Consider the following 25,790-nt stretch of genomic DNA (forward strand, 5'->3'; position numbering starts at 1 on the left):
TGGGCCGCCGCGGGCCAGCAGGGCTGGGACGGTGGCCCCGAAGGGACACGCCGCGCAGGCGTGAGTCGTTGATGCGCTCTTCTCCCTTCCGGGCTTCCTTGTTTGGGCTGGGTTGGTGGTAACCATCTTTACTCCTTGCTGTGAACTAGGTTGATGGGCATGGCTTATAACGTGGGAGCCCAGGAGAGGATGGTTAACTCAGCGGGGGCGTCAGGAGAGGCCTCCACCCAGGAATGGCGCGCGTGGCTGTGGGTCGTGGGGCCCTGGGCGGCGGGAGAGGACGGTGGGGCCTGGAGGGGAGAGAGGGCGGCGGAGCTGGTGGTCGTCGTGTCGGGCTGCGGACTTGGGATCCCCGGGAAGCCCCCGAGCCCCCTGTCCCCACAAGCCCCTCCACGTCCTCTTTTGTGCTATTGCTGAGCCGGGGATTGGCGTCTTAGTGCTTATCGACATACTCGGGTCCTCTTTCTGATCATTTTTTAAAGCCCTTTTTAAGCCCGACTTCCTGAACTCTGCCCTGCGTCCTTGTTTATAGAGAGGAGGATAATAGTGCCTCGCGGGGTTGTGTGAGGAGCACAGGAGTCAGTCTCTACATGTCATCGCTGTGTGCGTAGCAGCTGGGTTTTAAATCATTGCTTAACCTTATGGAACTGGGTTCTCTCGGTGCATCACAGACATACTGTCAGGTCCACAGAGAGAGGTTTATCTCATTCTCCTCCGTGGCTTAATAATATTCCACGCAGAGCACTCATTCGTTGACTCGTTGGGTAGGTATTAGGGGTGGGATCATGTGACCATGAGAAATCCCTGTCTCCCAGGACATCTGGTGGGAGAACAGTCAATACGCAGATAACACGGACAGATCTGTCCTAGGCGGCGCTTAGGCCATGCCAGGGCTGGGTGTGGTTTAAGGGGAGGTCTGAGAGGTTGGCGTGGGAGTGGGTTCTGGAGGAGGAGAGGGAGAGTCGGGGCCCCGTCCTCCAAGCTCCCCCGATGGTAGCCTCCTCAGAGAAGGGCAGCTTGGAGGCTGTGGCTTCTGGAGCGCAGACCTCAGGGCTTGGGTCCTGAGAGGAGGAACCTGCAAAACACGGAATGAGGGTGCAGTGCCTTTTCCGAAAGGGTCCCTGCCTCGGTTTCCTCAGATATCCTAGCTATCCTACAGATAGCTCCTCCCAGGCCACCCAGCACAGATCTGAGACCGGCTGCACCTTAGGCACAGATGGGAACGCCATCTCATCTACTGTTGTGCCGGTGTTCTCATTTTAGTTTTTGTTTTTCCTGCTTGCTCCTCCAGATCTAACCTTTGCCAACCTCTGCCGTGCCTCTGTGCCCGGAGGCTGACTTATGAACTGCACTGTGACCCAGGCACCTTTACCCTTTGCCTGCCCTTTGCATTGGACCCGGCAGGGGATGGGAAAAGAGAGGTCGTGATATTCGTTCCCCTGGCCCTCTCCTCCCTGTCCTGCTGCCATTTTGGACGTGGTTACGTGCCTCTCCCTGTGGCCACAGCCCCTGTCTGGCTGGCTGCCCACCCCCAGGCTTTGGCTTTCTCCAGGTACTGGGGTTCTGGCAGCATTGCCCCCCACCCTCTCCCTCACCTGCCTTGGAGTGGGAGTGGCTGCCTGGGTTCACCTGCGTTCCTTGTTCCTTGTTCCTAGTTGGTTCCCTTAACCCTTTCTCTAAACTCCTTGCCTCTTTTCTCTAGGACCCTGACTGAAAAAATGTTCCATCCAGTTCAGGGACAGTAGAGGGTGGTAGACCATTTCAGAGACGATTTCCTTCCCCTTCTCTACCAGTGTGACCTTTTTCCTTGGTAACTGAATCATTTTATTAGTGTTAGCGTGGCAGATCTTTTTCCAAGTTTGTTTTTTCTTAAAAGTGAATTTTTTTGTTTTATTTCAGGTTTAGGGTTAGTTAGTTAATTTAGTTTAGATTTACAGAATAATTGCGAAGATATTAGAGTTCCTGTGTACGTTACATCGTTTCCCTATATTATACATTGCCATCATACTTTGTCAAAACTAAGAAGCCAAAATTGGTGTATTATTATCAACTAATCTCTGAATTTTATTTGGATTTCATGACTTTTCCCACTAATACCCTTTTTTTTTTTAATATGCTCAGTCTCATCTAGGATACCACATTGCATCTAACAGCCTTTCACTCTTAACCTTTACATTGAAAGTGTTTCTTGTTGGGTCTTGTGGTGTCCACCCAGTCTGACCATCTGTGCCTTTCAGTGGGGCTGTGTGAGTTTGCATGCTGCTGGAATTCCATATACCAGAACTGGAACGACTTTAAAAAAGGGGAATTTAATAAGTTATAAGTCTATAAAAATGTCCAACTAAGGCATCCAGGGAAGTATACCTTAACTCGAGGAAGGCCGATGGGTCAGGAACACCTCTGTCAGCTGGGAAGTCGCGTGGCTGGCATCTGCTGGGCCCTTGCTCCTGGGCTCTGTTCCTTTCAGCCTCTGTCCCTGTGGGGCCTCCTCATTTTGCTTCTCTAGGGCTGGCTTTCATCTCTTGGCTTCCCTTGGCTCTCTCCAGGTTGCTTCACATCTCATGGCGACGTCTGCTGGGCTCCAAGCATCTGCAGCTGCTCTCTCTGTGGACTCTGAAGCTTCTCTCATTTCTGTAGACTCTAACTCTCTCCAAAATATTTCCTCTTTTAAAGGATTCCAGTAAACTAATCAAGACTCACCTGGAATGGGTGGAGTCCCATCTCCATCTAATCCCAAGGTCACACCCACAGCTGGGCACCACATCTCTGTGGAGATAATCCAGTCGAGTTTCTGCTGGCAGGGTTGAATCGGGATTAAAAGAAGCAGCTGCCCCCACGAGTTCGGGCCAGGATTGATCGTGGCTTTTCTGGGGTACGTAATAGATTCAGACCAGCACAGGGACAGTAATAACATTACACTCAGCCTGATTGCTCAGGTGATAAGGTTTAAGTGTGTCGTCTTGCCATTTGGTTTCTATTTTTCCCTTCTCTTTGCTTCCTTTTTTCTATCTTCTTTTGGCATGAGCGTTTTTAATGAAACCATTCTGTCTCCTTTACTGGTTAGTAGATGCCACTCTGTTATTTTAATGATGGTTGTTTTGGTTTGCTAGAGCCAACCAAATGCAATATACCAAAAATGGACTGGCTTCTCTCTGAGCTTCTTCATGTGCCCTTCATGTATTATCCTCTTATAATGGACTCCAGTAAGAGGCTTTAGATCTATCCTGGGGCGTTCCTCCACTGAAATAACCTAATCGAAAGGTCCCACCCTCAACAGGTCTACACCCACAGGGATGGGTTAAAAGAACGTGGTCTTTTCTGGGGTCCATACAGAGAAACCATCACAGTGGTTTTCAGGTTTATAGTGTGCATCTCTGACTCAGCAGCCTGCCTTCACACACGTGGTGAGAGGGTTACAGCCGTGCACTTCATTTCACCACCCCCAATCTCTGTGCTGTTTGCATCCATTTTACTCTGCGTGTGCTGCAAACCCCATACCACATTTCTGTTTGTTTGTTTGAATACACAGTTATCTGTGTGTGTGTATTTGAATCAGAGATTCTGTTTTAGAAGAATAAAGGCTGGAGGCTCAGTGAATGATATTTCATATTTTAAATTTAAGGTTGTTCTCTTTAAGTTTCACGTTAATTCCATGCTGCATTTCAGTAAGAAAATAAAGATTATTCTGTACTTGTGGCTCCTCTCAGAAAGTGGTTGATGGAGCAAAGAAGGGCCAAAGTGGGGGTCAGGAGGTAGAGGAGAGGGAAAAAGAAGCAGCACCTGAGCACACCTGCAGGATTTCCAGACCACCTCCAGCGCCCACCTGCTCCGTAGGGAGCGCAAAGAATCGTGGCCCGGAGCAGCACTGTGCCCTTCGGCCACATTGCAGGGGAGTTTGAGACACTTATTACAGCAAAACCATTACAGTAAACTTCCCAGACAAACTTTCAGCACCTCAAGCTAACACTCAATTAAATTTAAACATCGGTATGAAATTTGATTTAAACGTTTAGAGAAGGGAAAGTGGTTGCCTCGCATCCCCCATGGCACAGTTACCCTCTCTCAGACATCTGTGTTTCCTGGAAGTCTTTTGGCCTCTGAAGGTAATTCCCACTTCTAACAGCTGTCCTGCAAAGGTAGGAACCCTGACAGAGCCTCTGAACTTATGTTGGGACCAGTAAAACCACAGAAATTCAGTTTTGCCTTTAAGAACATTTAGAAATTGTTTTTTTTTTTTTAAAAAAAAAAAGCGCAGAAAACCTAACTCCTGATTCAGATTTGGTGGTTCTCAGTGACAGTGGGAGATTTCACAGGGATGAGAATGAGGAAGTGTGGGTTTCTCTTGCTGGCTTGTACGCCTTATGGATTTCATCTTCCATGTCCTGCAGTGCTGCTTTATCCCACTTTTCAGTAGTTTCCTGTGTGTCCCAGGTTCCTTGTGTCAGGTTATTAGATAATAACCCCATGATAAGTGGAGAGACTTTATAGCTTTCTCTATCCCAACATACCCAGTTCTGCAATTGCATCCTCAAAAGCTGCTTTTGCCAGCCTGCAAGCATGGTTAGGGAAATTAAGACTTTCATGTAGAATGTGGAAAAATTGAGGGCAAGACCTAAGCAAATGACACGTGTCGATGGAAGTTCTGTGATTGCAACATCTCTGGCAACTTTAAGGTACTTGGCTATTTTCCACCTCATTTCCTGCAGCAAATGCAGTCAAACACCTGTGGTTGTCTCCTTTCATTTCATAACAGAAAGCCTTGGACTCAGCGTTAGCTGCCACGATGAGGTGTTTGTCCATTACATCCAGGGTGTTGTAACAGATTAAATTTAGCTCGGGTGCAACCATTTGCTAATGTTCTCGAATCACTTTTTGCCTTCTCCCTTGTTTTCTTCTTTTTTGTTCAGTGCTGCAGATTCGTCTCCAGGAGGCTCCTGTAAGTGCAATCAGATTTTTGTATGCAAGACAGGAGCTTTCTCTCTTTATCTGTCAACTCCACATCCACCCCTGTTATTTTCTTCATTGTCTCCAGCATTTTGTCGTCTTAGCGCTCGCCCTGTGTGCTGGTTTGAAAGGAAGTATGCCCCCTAGAAAAGCAATGTTTTAATCAAAATCCCATTTCATAAAGGTAGAATAATCCCTATTGAATACTGTATGTTTGAAACTGTAATCAGATCATCTCCCTGGATGATATGATTTAGTCAAGAGTGGTTGTTAAACTGGATTAGGCGATGACATGTCTCCACCTATTTGGGTGGGTCTTGATTGGTTTACTGGAGTGCTATAAAAGAGGAAACATTTGGGAGAATGGGAGATTCAGAGAGAGCAGAGCAGAACGACATAGCCACGAGAAGCAGAGTCCACCAGCCAGTGACCTTTGGAGATGAAGAAGGAACGTGCCTCCCAGGGAGCTTCCTGAAACAGGAAGCCAGGAGAAGAAGCTAGCAGATGACACTGTTCACCATGTGCCCTTCCAGATGAGAGAGGAACCCTGACCGTGTTCACCATGTGCCTTTGCAGGCGAGAGAGAAGCCCTGACTGTGTTCACCATGTGCCTTCTCACTTGAGAGAGAAACCCTGAACTTCATTGGCCTTCCTGAACCAAGGTATCTTTCCCTGGGTGCCTTAGATTGGACATTTCTATAGACTTGTTTTAATTGGGACATTTTCTCCGCCTTAGATCTGTAAACTAGCAACTCATTAAATTCCCGTTTTTAAAAGTCATCCCGTTTCTGGTATATTGCATTCCTGCAGCTAGCAAACTAGAACACCCTGCTCTGTCTGGTATGAAAGATCCTCCTGTCCGCCCTCCAGCGTGGCAGTGGTCTGCAGTGGGCGCAGCAGACGGCGTCCCTGACTTGGTTATCTTTTCTTTTCTCTCATTTTTATTGTGGTGACACATATACAACATAACAGGTCCCATTTTAACCATCACCATTTAGTGGTGTTAATCACAGCCACAGTCTGGTGCTGCTGTCACCATTACCCCCACCCTGCCCCTGGTAAGCTGTACTCTAATTTCTGATCCTGTGAATGTGCCTATTTTAATCATTTCATATCAGTGGAATTATACCATATTTGTCGTTTTGGATCTGGCTTATTTCACCCAAAAAGATGTCTGCACGGTTAATGCCTGTTGTCGTGTATATCAGGACATCGTTCCTTTTTACTGCCAAATAATGTTCCATTATGTGCATATCCGCTTTGTTTATCCATCCATTGATGGACAAGTTGGGTTGCTTCCACTTTGGGGAGTTGTGAATAACGTTTCTGTGAACATTAGGGGACAGGTATTTGTTCAAGTCCAGAAAAGGGATTGCCGGGTCGTATGGTACTTCTGTACTTTTCCTGTGAAATGGCCCCACTGTTTTCCACAACTGTTGTGCCATTTTACATTCCCACCAGCAACGCCCAAGGCTCCTATTTCTCCTCTCTTAATAATCCTTGAAACAGAGTTCGAAAATAAAGGATATCATATTTTTGCCCATTTCTGGCATTATTCATTCTTCTTGTAGATCCAGTTTCTATCTGGTTTCATTTCCTTCTGTCCAACTTCCTTTCTCCTGAGAAACGCTTTATTTCATCTTTGAATGGTATTTTCACTGGGTGTAGAATTTCAGGTTGGCAACTCTTTTCCTTTCAGTATTTTAAAACTGTTGATCCGCTGTCTTCTCATGTGCATTGTTCCCAGCAAAAAATCTGTCATCATCCTTATCTTTGTCCATCTGTATGTAATGTGTCTTTTATTCCCGTGGCTGTGCTTAAGAGTCTCTCTTTACCATGGCACTGAGCAATCTGATTATAATGTGCCTTGGTTTACTTTTCTTCATGTTTCTTGTGCTTGTTGTCCATTGAGTGGGCCCATGAGTTTATAATTTTCATCAAATTTGAAAAAATCAGGTCCATTCAAATGTTTTTTTCTGACCCTTGCATAGGGACCACAAATTACATGTACATTAGGTTCTTTTTATCAATTTTTTTCCTTTCTGTGTTTCGTTTTGAATAGTTTCTATTGCTGTGTCTTCAAGTTCTTGAATCTCTCTTCTGTGATGTCAAATTTGCCGTTAATTCCATCCAGTCTTTTTCATCTGTCATTGTAGTTTTCATCTCTAGAAGACCGATTTGGGTCTTTTTATACTTCAGAGCTTCTGATTAAGTTTTTTAACATGTGGAGTACAATTGAAATAATTGTCTTAAAGTCCTTCTCCACTAATTCTGGCAACTGTGTCAGTTCTGAGTTGGTTTCAGTTGACTGATTTTCACCCTCATTACATGTCAGATTTTCCTGCTTCGTTGCATCCTGGCAATCTCTGCCTTGTTGGCTCCTGGTTATTTATTCCTATAACTATTCTTGAGCCTTGTTCTGGGCTGCATTTAAGTTACTTGGGAGATAATTTGATCCTTTTAAGTCTTACTTTAAAGATGTGCTCTGCTGTGGTCCTGCCCTATAAGTCTTTAAAAGCAGGGTTTCATCTGGGACTAATTGTCCCCCACAGCTCTGGGGTTCCTGGTCTGCCTGGCAGGAGCAGGCCCTTCTCCCAGCCTAGGTGGGCACTGTTCCCTCCAATCCTTTCATGTGGTTCTTGGCCATCTGCGGATAGCATTGTCACACGCACGGGCCGGTCTGTACTCCGCTGGACATCCGAGGGTCCTTCAGCTCTCCGCAGACCTGCCTTTCTGCATGCCGGTCCTTCCTGGTTCTCTATCCCCAAGCGCTAGCTGCCTCGGCCTCCCCGGACTCCCACCTTCTCTCCCTCCACTCAGGGCATCTGCCCGGCTCTGCCTCGGTCCCCCACCCTATCCTCTGGCTGTGGAACTCTCCAGGCAGTCATCTGCACAGGTGCAGGGCTCACCTTTGTTTCCCATTTTATCCCTGATGTCTACAGTCTTGAAAAGCATTGTTTCACTTATTTTGTCCAGTTTTTTTTTTTGGCTGCTGCAGGCAGGAAACAAAAGGTGTTACTGCATCTCAGTTGAAAATGGAAGGCCATGTATATATCACTTTAAAAAATAGATTTGCCTCCTTTTAAAAGTCAAGCCAAATGTGTTTCTTTATGGGTTAACGCTTCCTGATTAAAGATCAACCTCTGGCTCCAGGACCGGAGAAATCAAGTGGCCTGAGTCTCAGGGTTCCTTGAAAAGCCGCAACCTGTGAGCAAGTGCTGCAGCTTCCCTCAAGCAGGGATGCAGTCCCTGCGAGCAAGGATGCCAGAGTCGCAGCAGGGCCGGGGCCCAGCACCGACCCAGGTGGTCAGCCCCTGAGCTCGTGAGAAGACAGGGAGATGGTGTTGTGACCCCACAGCCCCTCCCTCCAGACTGCACAGATGTCCCCCTTTCCCACCCTCAGGCCCACAGATCGGAAGCTCCATGTGGTGCACGGAACAGAAAGGACTCGCAAGCATGGAGCATGGGTTTTAGGACCGGTTTTTCCAAGGTCTAGAAGGGGAATGTGATGCATATTTTGCATCGTACCCAGGACCCCATCCAGCACAGCCCTTTGAAGGAAGCTGTCAGCAGTCCTGCAGGGAAATCGGTGAGCAGTCATGTTGCAGATGAGGGACTGAGAACTATTTCATGATGCCCATTCGAAGGAGGGGCAGACACGACCAAACAGGTCGAGTGACTTGCCCACTCCTCAAGGCCCCCTCCACACCTGTCCACCCTGCTGCCGGCCGCTTGTCTGCCAAACTCTTCTGTCAATGCTCCCTAAAATTCCAGACAGAGGCAAGAGCTGCTGCCTTCCAGAAAATCCTGTTGTACAAGGATTTACTGCACTCCTCTTTTTCTGGACCTCAAAGTTGTTTCCCAGGATTATCTGATAGAAATACAGTTTATCTAATAGAAACAGCCCTTAATATATATCCTTGGGCACCTGTCCCTTGATTTCTCTAAATAGGTTCCTTGGGTCAAAGGGCAAGGATGGTTTTAATTTAATGACTGGTTCCCAGGTTATATTTTGTAAGGGGCAACTGTCGGCGATGCCAGCAGCCGTGTCACGGCCTCCTGCCCCTCAGGCTAAAAGTCTTTTTTAATTTTTGATAACAGATGGTGGGTAAAATATTTTCTGGTTGTTTCAGATGGCATATTTCCTAATCATCAAAAAGCTTATTCAGATGTGTTTTGGCACTGAGATTTTCATTCCATTGATTGTCCATGTCATTTGCTCATTTTAAAATTGGGCTGGTTTGTCTTTTCCTTCTCAGTTTATGGAGGCGTTGAAGATTATGCCGAGGGATTAAGCATGATGTGCCTTCTTGGCCACATGTGTTAAGAAATATCTTCTCCCAGACTTTCAGTTTGCCTCGTGAACTTCTTTGTGGTATTTTTCTCATTTCACAATTAGCCTGAGTTATCTTTTCCTTCTGGTCCGAGGGAATCTTGCGTTAGGCTGTCTTCCCCCCAGGACACAGAATGTGCAGTTCTGCTAGTTTCTCCTGACATATTTCTGTCCCTTTACTTTTATACTTTTAGATTTTTAACAACCTCGTACATAGAGAGTTTTCTTCCAGATGGAGAGCCAATTATGTTGGTGTTGCTTCTAAACCCAACGGCCCTTTTCACACCGACTTGGAGTCTGCCTTCCGTTTTATATATATATATATACACACACACACACTTAGATCTATTTCCAGGCCATCTGTTCTGTTCCAGGGATGCCTGCCTCTTCCAGTGTCAGGACGTGTATATTACTTTCAGAATCAGGAGAAAAAGGTTATATTTTTAAAGCAGCACAATCCCTTTTTGGAACCATCATGGAGGCTGTGTAGGAGCAGAAGCGCTGGGAGACCCGGTGGGCATGAGAGGGCCGGTCCCAACAGAGAGGCCGAAGCAGAGCAGGGGAGAAATAAGAGGGACCCGGCAGCTTGTAAAATAAAGTCTTCCCTTTTATTTCAAATCAACCCATTTCTAAGTTAGTGCTGCCAAGTTCAGACCAGGGGCCTGAGCCCACTGGGATGTGAGGAGGTGGGGATTTGTTTCCCCCACCAGTTCAGTCCCTGCGAGGGTGGGACTGGCAGCCAGGGATGGGGGGGGTGCAGGGGCTGCTGTCGGCCCCTCCCTGGCCAGCCCTGCCCTTGCTCTCCCCACCCCCCAGCTGAGGCAAATGGAGGGAGGGATGGGGGCAGGGCAGGGAGGCAGTACAGATGGGGAGTCCGTGGCCAGGAGTGTTAGTGGTTGCCCAGTCAGGCTGGGTTAGTGGGGTCATCTCCAGCAGGGAGACGGAGGAGAGGAAGGAGTGCAGCCCCACAGGGTACCACAGGGCATCGCGGGGCCTGGCAGCCAGCAGTGGGGGGCCTGCCGGTATCTGCCCGGAGGCAGGGGACAAGTCTGCCCTCTGGCCCCAGATCCCTCTGCTGTGCCGTGGGAGCCCCGCTCCTGTGTGAAGGTGGTTAGAGGATAGACCTGACCAACCGTTTGTGGGTGGGGCGCCAGGGGGGCTTCTCAGGGCCCCTTCCCCTTCTGTGACTCCACGCTGCTGGAGTTTGGGAGAGGAGGCAGAGGCCAGGATTCAGGAACTGGGGCGTCCCTCTGGAAGCTCACTGACGGGCGAGGGCAGACTCCGGTCTGGCGGCGAGGAGGGGCTCAGATAGACGACTGCCACTGCACAAAGCGCTTGGATTCCTGTGGGGTGGAGACTGGGGTGAGGGGGGCTGCAGAGAAGGCTCCTCCTCCCCCAGCCCCAGAGTCCAGGCCCCCAGCCCCTCCCCGCTCACACCCGGGGATTCAAGCCCCCAGCCCCCCCAGCCCCCCCCCCCCCCCCCCCCCCCCCCGGCCCCAGGAGCAGGCACCTGAGGGTTGAAAGGATCGTCATCGTCTGTGTCGTCGTAGTCGTCACTGGGGTGCGAGGGGCAGTGGCAGAGAAACAGGACGGGGACCGTCAGGAGGCTGCACCCCGGCAGTGGCCCGTGGCGCTGCCCCCTCCCTGCCCCTGCTGACCTGGGGGGGAAGAGGGCCCAGGCGCGGGGCAGGCTGCAGAGGGCGGTGGCCAGGGCGCCGGCGGACAGGAGGGAGCAGAGCAGCAGGAAGAGCAGACCCTCCAGGGCGTCTTCGCACAGGCCCCGCAGGGCTGCGCCGTAGTCCTGGGGGGAGGGCGGGCGTCAGGGCGGCGCCCCTGCCGCGGGCGCGAGGCCGGCATCCCTGCCGCGGGCGCGAGGCCGGCGGCTGGTCTCCTTTGCGGGCGGCCTGACTCCCAGAGCCTGGGGGCTGGGTGGCGGGAGCTGCCCACTAGCCGCAGGCCGTAGTGCGCGGCGCTGCCAGGGCTCTCCCGCCGTCGGTTTCAGCCGCTCGCGAGCCTGCAGTCGTGTGGGTTAGGGCCAAACCTTAACTAAAACCTTCCACAGGCCCTCTGTACACGTAGGCTCACGCCCACGGGGGGGGGGTGAGGCCTGACCGTGCCTTTAGTGGGGGCCACCATTCCAGCCCCAGTTCTCCTTAAGGGCTGCAGCCTGTTTCCCGCAGCCCCTTGCACCCCGCATCCTGAGCCGAGCCCAGCACCTCCACCCAGACCTGCCTGTTGTCCAGGGGCCACCTTGGCAGCCTCCCCGCCCCCCACCCAGCACCTGAGAAGGGGCCTTGCTGCTGCAGTCCCCTCCTCTCCCCCTAGCCCTCTGATCGCTCCCCCAACTGGCCACTGCACCAGCTCTGCCTGGATCCGGATCCTTCTTTGTTTTGGGGGGCTGCTGTGGTTTGAATTTTAACCCCCAGAATGCATGCACAGTCCTAAGCCCTGGTCCTGTGACTGTGAGCCCGCTTGTGAGTAAGTTCTTGAAGATCGTGCTAGTTAAAATGAGGCCAGAGTGGACCAGGGCGGGCCCGAATCCAATAGGAGTAGTGTCCTTCTAAGAAGGGGGATTTAGACGTGGTAAGAGATCAAAACCCTGTGCTGGAGGCGGAGATGGCATTTGGATTTACGGGAAAATGCTACAGACTTCAGAAGACTGGTGGCCCTGCCTGCAGCTTGCTTTCACACTGGTCTCCAGAATAAAGCAGCCTCCTGGCCTACCCCATCAGATGCCGGAGTGTCCCCAAGTTAGGGCAGCCCACAGTGTCTCCAGGAACCACCAGATGTCCACTGGGGGCAAAATCATCCCCACTTGTGGACCCCTGACTTAGAGCAACACCTGGCACTTAATTCACTCTCATCAAGTGTTAACATTTGTGTCCATCACCTTGGAAATCACCAGGGCCCCAACAGACTGAGTGTCCAGCAGGGCCCAGCCGGGATTTAACAAAAGCCTGTTCTTTCCCAAGGGCCAGGACACTTCAGTCTACAAGACCGAGAAGGCCTGGCTCCCTTGGAATCCACGGCCAGGAGACAACTAAAGGGTACACCGATGATTTCAGATGACCATTATTAACGAGGCAGTGCTGAAGTGGAGGCTGCATTAGCTGGCACGGCCCCTGACAGCAGACCCGACCAACAAGGAGTTAGGCAGATGGGACAGCCGGGGAACAGAGCTCTCTGGGCAGGTGGAATTGCAAGTGCAAAGGCCCCAGTGAGAGGGGCAGTCGACTGCATCTACAATCAACAGAGGGCACGGTCCTCACCAATGTGGGTGATCTCATCCAAGCAGGTCATCATAAAAGCCAGAACCGAGGGTTTCAGAAGGAGAGAGAATTCCTGCCTCTATTTCAGTATTGGCTCTCGCCATTTTCAGCCAGCCAGCTTTCCCTAGGGAATGCGCACTAAGGACTCCAGGCAGCATCACCTTTATCACTGTTTCTAGCTTGCAGCCTGACCTGCGGAGCTTGGAGTTGCCAGCACCCTTGGTCGCATGAGTCAGTTTCTTATTTTTTATGCATATATACATAGTTGTTCTTACATATGTAATATATATATAGTTGTTATTGGTTCTATTTTTACATGAACTCTGACTGATGTTCCAGTGGGACATACTTATAGTAAAAAAAAAAAGTCCTTTGCTCAGTTTCCCAGGGGCCTACTCTAGGGCCCACGGGGAGGACAAACAGGAAGAGAGAGGTCAGGGAGGAGGCAGCTGTGATGGTGCGGTCCCCACCGGCCCGTAGTGTGCATGTGGGGCTGCAGGAGGCTGTGTGTGCTTAGGGGAAAGGGCGGCCGTGCCCACACTAGGATGGACTGCGGTGACTTGGTGAGTGATGAGAGGTGGCAGGGGTGGGGACCTGGGGAGCTGGAACCCCTGCCTGCGGTGGAGCCCACCTGCCCTGCAGCTCTGATGGAGGGGTAGCTGGTGGTGAGGCTTCAGGCAAGGCCCTTCCTTCACTGTCCAAGTCTCTTTCATGGGATAAGAATATTTCCCTCTTCATAGCATTATAATGAGGATTCAGTGCGTTTTAGTAAACTCCGTGTGCATGCGAGCTATCACGGGGATGGGAGAAGCATGCTATTAGGGCAACCCCCACCTTCCTTTTTTTAAAATGAAGGTTATTTTCTTTTCAGCCCTCTTAACTGTGCAGTAAAGAAGTCCTCTGCTGCATTTCGCGGGTGGGGAGAAACACATTTTGAGAAGTTCTCCTGCCTCTGGTCGCACAGCTGCAGCCAGAGCAGAACTAGAACCCGGTCTGTCGTGGGACTCCAGGAGCTTTCTCGCCGTGGTGCCCTCCCTAACTCTGCTCCCCCCCATATGACTGCGACAGACCTTGTGTCCACAGTGCTCGCCATGTAAGGGCTTTACGCGTGGACACTCCTGCAATCCCAGTTTTATAAGTGAGGAAACTGAGGCACGGAGAAATTATGTTGCCCAAGGTCAGGAGCTCGGACTGGAGCCCAGGCTGTCTGGCTCCAGAGTTCTCTACACTGCCCAGCCTCTTGGGGGGAGGGAGGGGGAGAGAGGGGAAGGGGGGAAGGGGGTAGGGACAGGGAGGGGCAGAGGACGGCTGGAGGAAATTAGATAAGTAGGTAGGGAGATAAAGGAGAGATGGTGCACACAGATGGTAAAGGGCAGAGGACAGATCAGGTGGAGGGATGGATAGATGGTGGGCGATACAGATGAGAGGGCTTCTCATGGGCAATGGGAGAAGGCCTAGGGGAGGGTCCCGGGGTGGAAGTTTGCGTGGGGAGGATGAGGCTCCGGGGAGGGGGTCTGGGGGGAGGGGGGTAGCCAAGTTCACCTTGTGGAGGCCGCGGCAGTGCAGCAGTGCCACCAGCTGCTGGAAGTTTCCCTCCGTCCCGTTCAGCGTCTCCTCCAAGGCCCACAGCGGTTTCTGCAGGGCGGGGCGAGCAGAGGCTGCTATCCCACCTGCCCGGCTGGCCGCCCCACCCCTCACGCGGGCCCCGCCCGCCGACCTGAGCCGAGGGGAACTGGGGAGCAGCTTCTCTCTCCAGGCCCTGCAGCTGCGAGTGGATGGTGGCCAGAGCTCGCTGGGACAGAGTCAGCCTCTGGGGGAAGACGGAGGGAGGGAGAGCCCAGCAGTCCTTGCCCGCAGCCCCTGCCCCCTTCTGGGAGCACAGGAATCCGGGCCCCTGTCCCTTCATCTTCCCTGGGACGCCAAGTCCCAGCCCCCAGCCCCATCCTCCTCCCTTTAGGAGTCCAGGTGCCAGGTCCCCTCCACACCCACGTCCCTTTTCCCCCGGCCCTAACCTGCTGGAAGGGGTTGGAGACGGCCTGGTGGCAGAGGAAATAATAGTTGAGGATATCTGAAGCAGGAGGGGAGAGGAAGAAGGTCATGAGCCAGCACCGGGGTGCAGGACCCTAACTCTCCAGCTCAAGAACCCTCTGTGGCCCCAATGGCCTGCCTTCAAAGACCCTCCAAGGCACCAGTCCCAAATCCCTTCTGCTCTAGCCCCCTCCAAAGCACATGCTGGCTTCCCAAGTCCAACCTCTGCTTCTGCCAGTCCCCCACCCCAAATAACGCGTGCACCCCTGCTTTCTCCAAGTGGTCCTTCCTGCCCTGCCTGGAGCGGGGCCCTGCCTGCCCCTTCCGCTGTCTTCATGTTTATCCCTCCCCTCTTCCTGCCTGCGGGAAGGAGGCTGAGAGCTCCCAGGGCTCCCTGCCCCAGCCCAGGTAGCATGGGGCGCAGGGGCCCTGAGGGGCCATGGGCCGGCGGATGCTGCCGAATCACCTGAACTGAGCCCGGTTTCCTGTTGTGTCAGGTTCAGGATGTAGGTGTCAGGGTTGGAGCAGAAGTCGCTGAGGCCCTGCGTGCAGGGGAAAGGACGGCCTCAGACAAGGCGCCCACAACTAGAGGCCCAGCCTGCCCCCTAGTCCCTGGGGACCCAGGGTCTCCCTCGCCTCCCCCGCACCCCTCAGGACCCAGGAAGCCAGCCCACACCTGGCTGTTCCTCCCTGGGCCCCAGTTCCCACTGGGACCCTCCCCAAGGACCCAGAGTCACCGCCCCCGGGCCTGCCCCAGCACTCACCACAGCTGCGGCTGCCTCCAGGCCCAGGGAGCCCCAGCTCAGAACAAGAACCAGGAGACTCATCACCGTCATTCTGTAATGGGGGGAGAAGGGATGCTGGGCCCTCGATCTCTCCACTTCCTCTCCCCCCACCCCTCACCCCCACCCCGGGCTCTGGAGCCTGGAGGAGCAGAATCGGGGGCAGAGAAGTTGGGGAGGATGGGGGGGGCGGGTTGGACGGGTGGATGCTGACGTCAAACTGAACATCTGGACCCTGGATGGCGGGTGGGGGTGGAGGGGCACACCCTAGGCCAGCAGGCATTTGTCCCCAGCCCTGCTCTGCCCCTGCTTCGCTCTGGGACTCTGGGAGCACCTCACTCCCTGGGCCTCAGTTTCCTCCCCAGCACAGTATTTCTCAAGCACTTCGGAAACAAGGTCACCCCCAAAGCTTGGTCGGCCCCCAGCTCCACCCGACAGTTCCAGGGCTGAGCCGTGCCTTGTGATTCTTCGGGCGGTGAGGGGAATTACCATTGGTAGCGTGGTCAGCAAGGAAGGAGACTCCCCCATCCCCCACACCAGAGGCCTGGGCTCAGCTCAAATCCCACACCTGTGCCCAAGCCTCGGTCTGGGCCTGAATGGGGTGGCAGGGTCTCCCACCCCGAGGGAGCGTGGAGATGGCGGGCACAAGCCCAGCCCCCTCCCCCAGGGGCAGGAAGGCGACCAGCGTTCTTCCATATGTGCCCGGCCAGCCTGTTTCAAATCGCAGCTCCAGGGCCTGCTAGCTGTGTGATCTTGGGTAAGTGGCCTAACCTCTCTGAGCGCCAGTCACCCCCTCTGTTAAATGTAGATAACAGAATCGTCTTCCTCGAGGGTCAGCTCGAGGAGTCTACGATGTACCTGATAAAAAATGACCACGGAAAAGAGCATCTGGTGCATAAAAGAGCTGTTGAGTAAGCATGTGGGTCTGCAGCTCAGCCACACCTCTTAGTGGCTGTGTGGTCCCAGAATCCATCGCCCTGTGGCTAGGGGACAGTGGGCCTCTCTTAGGGGGTGTTGTGGCCACTGAAGAAGTTAAACGTGCACAGAACTCGACATACCAACTGCAGTCTTCGGCATCGTTGCGTGCGGTTATTAATTTCCTGCGACCACAGACTTTCTGCCCACACAGTTTGCCTGTTTCCAGGTCCACGCCCCTGCCCACTCTGCACTGGTCTCGGTCTCAGCCCCTAGCACAGTGCCTGGCGGGGACTGGAAACTCCATCGAGACCAGCGTGACAAGCAGGAAGGACCAAAAGTGAGCTGTGCGGCTTGGTGAGGTCCTGCCCGCCGGGAAAGGTGCCTGGGCATGGGCCGGGCAGTGGGAAACCAGCCAGGGGCCCATGCGCTCGCGAAACGTGCGGCCAGGGCCAAGTGGGCTGGGGACGCCGCCCAGACTTACACCATCACCAGCCACTTGCTCTGCTTCGCCAGGCCTAGGAGGGTGAAGAAGCAAATCAGCAGCTCCAGGAGCAGCAGGAGGACGTAGGCCAGCCACCTGGGAGGGACAGTGTAGGGCTGAGGCAGGCGGCCGCTGCCAGGACATGCCGGGCCCCTCCAGGTCTCAGGGGGCCGGCAGCACCCCCATGCTCTTTCGCGTCCCAGCTCCTGCTGGCGGTGTGAGCTCCCCTTTGCCCTGTGCCAGAGCCGCACTCAGGGTGGAATGGGGGCGGGCTCTGGAGGTCGGGCCCCCCGCATGGTACCCCAGCTGCACACGTAGGCTTGGCGGCCATGAGCAAGTGGCCCGGCTGCTGTACTCCAGATAAGTGGGGTCCATTAGAAGCGGAGGGGGAGTCAGGCAGAGGGGGTAAAGACACGGAGCAGCCAGAAGCCGGAAGTCAAGGGACCCAGAGGGGAGAAGAGAAGACGCCGCCGTGTGCCAGGCCACCGAAAAGCCAAGGGGCCCCCGAGATCGCCGGCCAGTGGGGAGGTACCGACCCCGGGAGAAGCCAGCCTCCTAGCCTCCGCCACCGGGAGCCAAGAAATTCCTGTTGTCACGCCAAACCCATTGTGTGGTGTCCCCTTTAGCCTCTGGGAAATTCAAACCAGGGCCACGTCACATGACTCCAGGGCTGGAGGCAGGGACTCCCCGGGTTCGAATCCAAGCCCCTCCACTTCCTAGCTGTTTTACCTCCCATGCCTCAGTTTCCTCACCTGTAATGCAGGCAGAACAACAGTACCTACTTCAAAAGGCAGTTGTGAGGCTAATGAGTGAATTCATGTCAAGTAGTTAGAACGCCAAGGGCACAGACCTACTTCAGTGTCAGCTTAGAGAGCAACGAGGCGAAATGAAGTGCTGAATTAACTGTGATTAGGTGGAGGCTGCATGGGACGCCACTGCAGATTCTAAATGCCCAAGAAATATCCTCAGTGACATTCCTTTGCAGAGCTGCCTCCCTCAACCCGTGGCAGCCTCCGCTTAGGATTCCCTCTGTCCCAGCCTCTGTCCCAGCCTCTGCAGGGACTCCCTCTGTCCACCTTTCCCTGGAACACCTGAGCACAGGCTTCCCCCGGGGAAGCTGAGGCTGGGCTGAGCGACCCAGAGGCCCTGCAGGAGACTCTGACCCCCAGGCCGTGCCTTCAGTGTCCCCGGCCAGTCCCCACAGGGCCCAGCTTCCACCCACTTCAAGACCCTCCCCCAGGGACGGCTTTGAACAGCTGTAGATTCCTCCAGGAAACTGGCTGCGGTTACTGAGGGCTGACTGTGTGCCAGGCACTTTTTGTGTCCGTGAACCCAGAAAACACTTCCTGGGGATGGTGGGTTTGCCCGGCCTGGCCCGGCCCTCAGGCGCCCCGACCTGGGAGAGCAGACACCCAGAGCTGGTGGCCCTGGGCTCGGCCGCCACGCAGCCTGGACCCACACCCAAGCCGCCCGCGGCTCCCCCATGGCAGTGACAGACCGCTTCAGCCCTGGGGCAGCTCATTGTGTGTATCCACTTGGCTAGGCCAAAGCACCCAGTCACCCAGGCCAACCCTAACCTGCTGCAAACCTGCGTTGCGGTGACACGGTCGACTTTAAGACCCCTTGTAACACAGATGGTTTCACCCAATGGGCCAAAGGCCTTGAGCACAAAACTGAGGCTGCGCGGAGAAGAGCGTTTCTGCCTCCATCCCTGTCTGTTTCCAGCCTGCAGGCCTTCCCCACAGGTTTCAGCCTTGCCTGCCCCGCGATCGCGTGAGCCAATTCCTTAAAATAAATCTAATTTATTTAAATATATAAGCTATATATATCTTATTATATAAAACATATTTATAAACGTATGTCCTGTTGATTCTGCTTCTCTGGGGAACCCTGGCTGGTACAAGCCCCAACGTGCCCCCCCACTAGAGCGGGGGCTTTGTGGGCACAAAGCTGAGGACCCCTTCTCCTCTGTCTCTGCCTCGTGCCCAGGGCGGGTCCCGCAGCGGGCGCAGGATGGAGAAATAATTACGAGTGAAGGAAGCAATGCGTGTGGGGTCACACCTGCTTCCCCAGAGACTGTTCTCTCATGTCCTACAGGTATTTTGAGTTCAAGATCACCTTCTCAGGTGACCCCCCCTGAACCCCAGATTCAAATCACTCCCCTCCCTCTCTCTTGTGCTTCGTTTTCTCCAAACCCCCTGTGGTCACCCCCAGACAATGTATTTTACAGGTGCATTTGTTTGTTGCCGAAAGCGAGGCCCAGGTGTGCAGGCCTTGCTGTTTGGCTCACTTGTACTAAATCCTCCATCACCAGCACTCACTACGTACTGGTCGGCACTCTGAGCGCTTAACAGGTGCCGACTCATGTAATCCTCAGAGGGGGACACACTACCATCACCCCCACTCCACCGGTGGAAAGTAACTTGCTGAAGGCCACGTGGCTGGAAAGCAGCCAGGTCCGTCTGGACCCAGGCGGTCTGGCTTTGGGTGTGACGTCTCTCTCTCGCCACAAGGTGCTAAATAAACATCTGCCCAGTGAGTACGTGTGTCGAGTGGGGCCAAGCACTGGGTGAGTGCAGCAGACATGGGTTAGTCAGGGAGTGACAGCGTGAAAATGAATCGCTGAGCCAAGGAATGGATGGGTGAGTGAATAGACGAGTGAAGTTACAACCCTGAGACATGTGAGAGGATGGGCAGGGGTTTCCCGTCTACACCGGCTGCCCGATCGCCCCTGGCACACTGCCGGGTGGAGCGGGATGACCCTTCTTCGCTGTGGGGCCTGGCCTCCCCCATGCGGCCGGGGCCACCGCCCCGTCTCCGGACCCTGCCCAGCGTGCCTGGGCTGTGCTCACCTGTACTCCTCCACGAAGGCCACGTCTTTGGCCACCTCTAGGGGGCTGAGGGGCACCCCCTGCCAGAAGGCCAGGCCCTGCAGCTGCTGGGCCACAGCCTCCGCCTGCCTCCGCGCCCCGCGGGCCGCGGCCACCAGCTCCGTGCGCTGAGCCAGCACCTCCTCCAGAGTGGTCAGCTCTGTCCTCACCGCCTCGCCCAGCCGCGCCACCGTCTCAGACACCTGCGGGGAGCAGCGGGCCTGAGCTCGGGGGAGCCTGGGGTTGGGGGAAGAGTGTGGGGTGAGGTTAGAGCATTGGTGGGAGATTTGGGGTGTGGGACATCTGAGGGTCCAGGACCAGAGGAGGTATTGGGGGGGGCGGTCTGAGGGCCCATGGCCTCTGCGAAGGACTCTGGGGTGGTCTGCAGCTCCAGTACCGGACAGACTGGGCTCAGCCTGGGGTCCTACATCTGGAGTCTGGGGTCTCAAGCCTGGGTTCCAAGGCCTAAAGTCTGCAAGGGGATAGGAAATCCGAGGTCTGAGGTTGGAATTGTGGGGCAGGGGTGGGGGCTGAAGCGAATGTCCGGGTCCTCGCCCAGTGCCCCAGGTCCCACATCTGCAGCCTCGGGGTCCGAGGTCAGGGGTACAGTCTCAGCTCTGCCCATCTCAACCTCAAGTTCAGGGTCTGGGCTTTCGGCTCTGAGTTGGCATCTCCCTTCCCTGGGAGGGGGCCGGGACTTTCATAGGTGGGTGTGCGGTCTCAGGTCCCAGGGTGGGGATCTGTCCGGCTGTGGGTCTGGGGTCTGGCCAGTCCTTGGCCCCTCACCAGGTGGTCAATGGCACTGAGCGTGTGGTTGGCGTGCAGCAGAGCGGAGCTGAGCTGGGACACCCCATCACTGGTCTCGCTGTTGCCATAGAAACCGATGCCAATGCCTGCACTGAGAGGAGGGACGGAGGTAGGGCAGGGAAATCTCAGCCAGTCCCGGGACCCCGGGGCCGCCGCGCCCCTCCCCGCACGCCCATCCTGCCCCCCGACCCCCTCCCCATTGGTCCAGCCTGTCGTGGGAAAGGAGCCCGTCCGCCCGGCCCCCACAGGTTGCCAAGGAAACAGGAAGTCCTCACTCCCCCGGCTGGAGGGACGTCATTGTGATGCTAATGGAGGGTGGGGAGGCGGAGGGGCGGGAGCCCCCAGATTTAACTCGCAGCTCACCGGAGTGGAGCCCCCAGCTTCACCCATCTAGGAAACGGCTGACCCCTGTTCATCCACCCTGTCCTTGTCCAAACATCCATGTCCTCAGCACCTGCCCCCTGGGGACCCAGGAGCCCCCATCCCTGCCTCCGGGGGGGCTCCTAGGAGTACACCTCGGGGTAGAGGGGGGACACAGAGCCTGCCGCTCCCAGCTCCTCCCACCCCCGGACCCCCAGCGTCTAGCCAGCTGGGAAGGAGGCTGGAGCTTGGGCGAGAGGCTGGCGCCCCCGCCCCACCCCAGCCAATACAGAGCTCCTTTGTGGGGCCTGAATGCGGGGTGGGGGGGCTTCCCCTCCCCCCTGTGTGTCCCGGGGTGGAGGGGACTTGAGAGCCGGGGAGGAGGGAGGCTGGCCCTCACAGTTCCCAGCCACACAGCCACAGGCCCCTGGGCCCCCGCGCCCAGCCATGGATCGGACACCAAGCCCCGTGCCCCGGCCCCATTGTTCTGAACCCACAAAGCACCTCTTGTTCCCAGGCTGTGGGGGCAGGGCCGAGTCTCTCCCCCGCTGGGCCTCTGCCCACTCCCACTCGGTGAGACCCTGAGCAGGAGGTGTCTTGGATCTAGGGCACCCAGCTTCCCGGGCCCCACCCCCAAACACACACGTGCTGCTGCCCCCCACAGCGAGGGCGGGAGGGGGAGCCCGGCCTCTCCCTGGCTGCTGGAGGCTCAGTGGAGACCAGGCCCTGCTCTGGGGCTGGGATGGCTGTGTGGGAGCTGCTGGGAGCTGCTGGGAGCTGTGCACACAGCCCTCAGTGCCAAACGACGGGTCCTCACCAGGTGGTCAATGGCCAGTCCTCTCCTCTCTGGGGGTGTCAGAGGCGAAGACCCCTGGACTTTGAGGGGTTAGGGGGGTCAGACTAACTTGAGTCTGCTCTCCACTCGGCCACCCCGGCCACGTGACTAAGTCCCTCTTTCTCCCTGAACCTGTCCTCTTTCCAAAAGGGGGCACGACATCCTTGCATCCAGCAGGGCTACTATAGGAGAGTTTGAATTTAAGTGTCCACGCATTGTCTCTCTTCAGTCTAGAATATCAGCTCCGTGAAGGCAGGGACCCAAATGGCTTGCTCAGTGTCTCCTGCACTCGGTTGGGACTCAGCGAATCTTTGCTGAATGAATGAATGAATGGCACCCCTAGCTGACATCCACCGAGCACCAGGGTGAGGCAGGCACGGTGCCACTCGTTTAATCTGCCTGTGCTAAGCAGTGGGAGTGACTCTGAGGTCCACTTTACAGGATGAGAACACCGAGATTGCCTTGCTCCCCGGGCAGCTCAGTGACAGAGCCACCACCCTGCCTCTGGGAGGTCACTCACCCCTGGGGGTGTCCATACATCAGATGGGACACCCTGCTGCTTCGAGGTGGAAGGGGATTCTCGCCTTCCTGCCCGCCCCCCCTCATGCCCCCACGCTCCGGGAGACCCTCACCCACCCACACACTCGCCCTGGGGCCCCATTACCAGCCGACGAGAAGGGCCGCCACACAGCTCCAGGTGACACAGCCTGCCCCGGGCTGGGGGCTCTTGGTCCCCGGGGGCTCTGGGGGCCGGCAGCAGCAGAAGCGGATAAGGTAGGCAGCGATGAAGATGAGGCTGAGGCCCAGACCCAGGCCTGCCAAGGCCACCACCAGCAGCAGGGCCTGGGGGAGGCGGCGGGGGCGGGGAGAGCATCAGGCCTCGGAGGGGACACCGAGCGCCCGCCCTGCTGCCTGCCGTCTGGGTCTGGGGGTGCAGAACCATGAAGGTAGGTAACCCTGGCCAACCTATTGATATTCAGGTTGGTGGGGAGAGATGGGGTCCCCTGCCCTTCTCTAGCTGGCAGCTGGGGCTCTGGGGTGAAGGCCTGGGTCCCCAGAGGGAGCTTCGCAGGGGGAGTTTTCCACCAGGAGGCTCAAGTTCTGCTTTGTTCTTGATTGCTGTGTGACCTTTGGAGGGGGGATAAACCCCTCTGAGCCTGTTTCCTCCTCAGCAGTGCAATGAGACTGTTGGACAGAAGCATCTCTGAGGACCTGCTGAAGCTCCCCTAGAACTGCATGGGATGAGGGGTGGGCGTGCGTGTCTGTTCCTGGAGGCGTGCGTGAGGTTGGCGTGCTTATCCTTCTCTCCTCCTCTCCTCTGTGCTTGCCTCCCCACCCCCGCTCCCTCTCTCCCCTGCTGCTGAGCTCCACACACCCACCGCAGCTGCGAGTCTGTCAGCCAGGGACTCACGGGGGGGTGGTGGCGGGTTCTGCTTCTGTGACTCTATGTGTTTGTGTGTGTGTGTGTGTGTGTGCTCACAAGAGTCAGAGATGGAGAGTGCAAGAGTGAAGACAGAGGGGAAGACACAGAGGCAGAAAAACACAGCAAAAGGGAGATGAAGACAAACATGGACAGGGACGGAAAATGACAGAGACCAAAAGAGATTGGGTCAGGGATGCAGAGAACAGAGTCAGAGAAAAAGAGTCAAGAGACTGAAACACAGAGAGGTGTAGAAAAGCAGAGACTCAAACACAAACACAGAGAGATGTAGAAAGGCTGGGAGAAGAGACAAGGGGAAAAACGCATCCGTGGCTGGGTGAGCGCTGCAGAGAAACGGGGCTTTCCACATTCACAGTGGCTGCCGTGCCAGCTGCACACTTTGTGGAGAGGACAGGCTTTTACCTGCAGTGACCCAGAAGGCAGGGGCAGCAATCTGGCTTCCCCTAAACCCGTGCCCCTGCCTTTTCCTCGCAGTGGTGTGTGTGTATGTGTGTGTGTGTGTGCGCGCGTGCTTACGTGTGCATGAGAGGCAGCAGTGTGCAGTGTTTGGGTTTCTGTTTGTGCGAGTGAACACTTTATCTTTGAGTTTGTCTCCCGTGAAAGAGCACAGCTCAGTGTGTTTATGTGTGTCTTTGCGGTGCATCCGTGTGAGAGAGCGCAGCTCTGGGCATTTGTTGTGGCTCTGGGCACAATTCTTTGCATCCATGCATGGCCTCCAGCGGGTGTGTATGTGTGTGGTGTTGGAGTGTGAGCGTGTGTGAGGGAGTGTGTTTGTGAATGTGTGAGTGTCTGAGCATGCGAAAGTATGAGTGTGTATGGGTATGTGAGTATATGTGTGTGACTGTCAGAGGGTAAGTATATGAGTACGAGTATGGGCGTGTATTTTAGAGTGTGAGTGTGTGTGTATGTGACTGTGTTTGTGCCAGTGTGAGTGAGTGTGTAATGTCAGGGTGAGTATGTGTGTGAGTTTATATCTGAGTGTATATGTGTATGATTTGTGACTGTATGAGTGTACGTGAGTGAGTGTATGTGTCCGTAGAGGTGTACAAGTGTGTGAATGTATGAGTGAGTATGAGGGTGTATGGGTGTGTGAGAGTGTCAGTGTGACTGAGTTTGTGTTTCTAAGTGTAAGCGTGTGTGTGTGTGAGAGCGTGTGTATGAGTGCCGCACCCGTCTAGGTGTGCATTCCACTGTGCCTCCAGCTACCCCCACAGTGGGTTTCCGCGTGGGGCACACCCACAGGGGTGCGTGACTGCTTGCACACGCCCCTTTGGGGACTCCGCCCGTGGGCGGGGGCGTGTGAGCGCGTCTCTGCCCACGTGAGGGCCTCTGGCTGTGACTAGGTCCTGGGACCCCGGGGGGTGTCTCGGCCATGAGGCTGGGCGTGTGGCTGTCGGAGTGGAAGCTGCGCTGGAGGTCGTGGTTGTGTAACCGTGAGGGAAGGAGGGTGCGGGGCGTGAGCCGCGGTGGGGGCCGGCCGGTGGTGTGCTGGAGGAGGCGGGATCGTGGGCAGCCGGGCCGTGGGGTGGGCAGGGAGAGGCGGCTTACAGCTGTGCCAGCCGTGACCCAAATCGCCCGGGATGGAGACCCCGTCCCCTCCGCGCTGTCCTGGGACCCTCCCCTCCTTCTGGGCTCTGAGCCCCGGGCCCCCTTTCCCGGGAGCGCCCCAGGACAGACCCAAGCGGCTCAGACCTGCAGGCAGGCCCCGGACCCACTCCAGCACCCCAGCAGGGCGTCCAGCCCCCACCCCCACTTCCAGCTCAGCTCATTAATCTCAAAGTCAAAGACTCGAATTAAACCGGGTCAGGGGACAGTTCTCGCGCCCCGATTGGAGCCGACCCAGGTAGGGCCTCTTCCCGGGGGGGGCTCCGGTCAGATGCCCACACCAGCCCCGCCCTCCAGAATCCGTCTCTGTCGCCCCCGGCTCCCGGAACCCCACCGCGTCTGGGACCCCCACCCTCTCCAGGCTCCGACCTCTGTCCTGGGACAGGCTGGAGCTTTGGCTTCCAAACCCCCCAACCCCTTCCCCATATCAGCTTCTCCATCGCATCCCAGAACCAGGGTCCCCCAGCCTTTTCCCAACACTATCACGCCCTCTCCTTCCTGGCTCCCACCCTAACTGGAACATATTTACCTGCCCTGATGGGGGGGGGGGGGTGTCTTCTTTTTAGGGCTCTGGAGGGTGGACCTACGCCTCACGCAGACCTAGAGGTGAGGTTTTCTGGGAACCCCTCTTCCTCTCTGAGGTCCAAGAACCCAGGGAGCCCCAGTTCCCTCCCTTCTCAAGGACCCCGGGGTCCAGGCCGCAGACCCTTCTCATTTAAGGGGCTAGGGGTCCGGGGCCCCGCGCCCGTCCCGGGGAATCTCCAGGTGCGGGTGCCCCACGCTCCTCCCCCTTCACATACCCCAAAGTCCCGGGCGGGCCCCCACTCCCAGGGCACACAGGAATCCGTGCCCGAGCCTTCACCTCCCTCGGGACCAGAAGCTGCGGCCCACCCGAGCCCCGGCGCCCGGGACCCCGCGCCCGGCCCCACCTGCTGGTATTCCTGCTCTTGGGGCGCGAAACCGCTGGGCACCGGGCGGAGCTGGAAGTCGGCGCGGGGCAGCTGGTGGAGGAGATGCACCCAAGCCGAGGGCCGGTAGCCCGGGGGCGTCCCCATGGCCCCCGGGGGAGGGGGCAGCGGGGCCGGCGCCGGGGCTGCAGGAGCCTCCGGAGTCGAGC

General features: G+C 55.8%; 1 protein-coding gene and 1 long non-coding RNA gene across 2 annotated transcripts; one reads left to right on the forward strand and one right to left on the reverse strand.

Annotated features, from left to right (window-relative positions):
• The first annotated feature begins 70 nt into the window (after window positions 1-70).
• Window positions 71-10,594, forward strand: LOC143658645 (uncharacterized). The gene is made up of 3 exons (XR_013163267.1): window positions 71-248; window positions 2,674-2,872; window positions 4,908-10,594. It is a non-coding gene; the product is annotated as an uncharacterized LOC143658645 (long non-coding RNA).
• Window positions 9,864-25,790, reverse strand: TTYH1 (tweety family member 1). Its single transcript, XM_077130798.1, has 13 exons — window positions 25,603-25,790; window positions 22,292-22,470; window positions 20,412-20,523; window positions 19,608-19,828; window positions 16,756-16,851; window positions 15,339-15,411; window positions 15,041-15,116; window positions 14,559-14,614; window positions 14,264-14,356; window positions 14,089-14,181; window positions 10,936-11,078; window positions 10,788-10,833; window positions 9,864-10,620 (listed from the first exon to the last, which is right to left on the reverse strand). Exons 1-13 carry the CDS (start codon window positions 25,726-25,728, stop codon window positions 10,582-10,584), a joined length of 1,353 nt encoding a protein of 450 aa, XP_076986913.1. The 5' UTR covers window positions 25,729-25,790; the 3' UTR covers window positions 9,864-10,581.

This window comes from Tamandua tetradactyla, chromosome 16 (assembly GCF_023851605.1).
Source record: "Tamandua tetradactyla isolate mTamTet1 chromosome 16, mTamTet1.pri, whole genome shotgun sequence".
Taxonomy (NCBI): domain Eukaryota; kingdom Metazoa; phylum Chordata; class Mammalia; order Pilosa; family Myrmecophagidae; genus Tamandua; species Tamandua tetradactyla.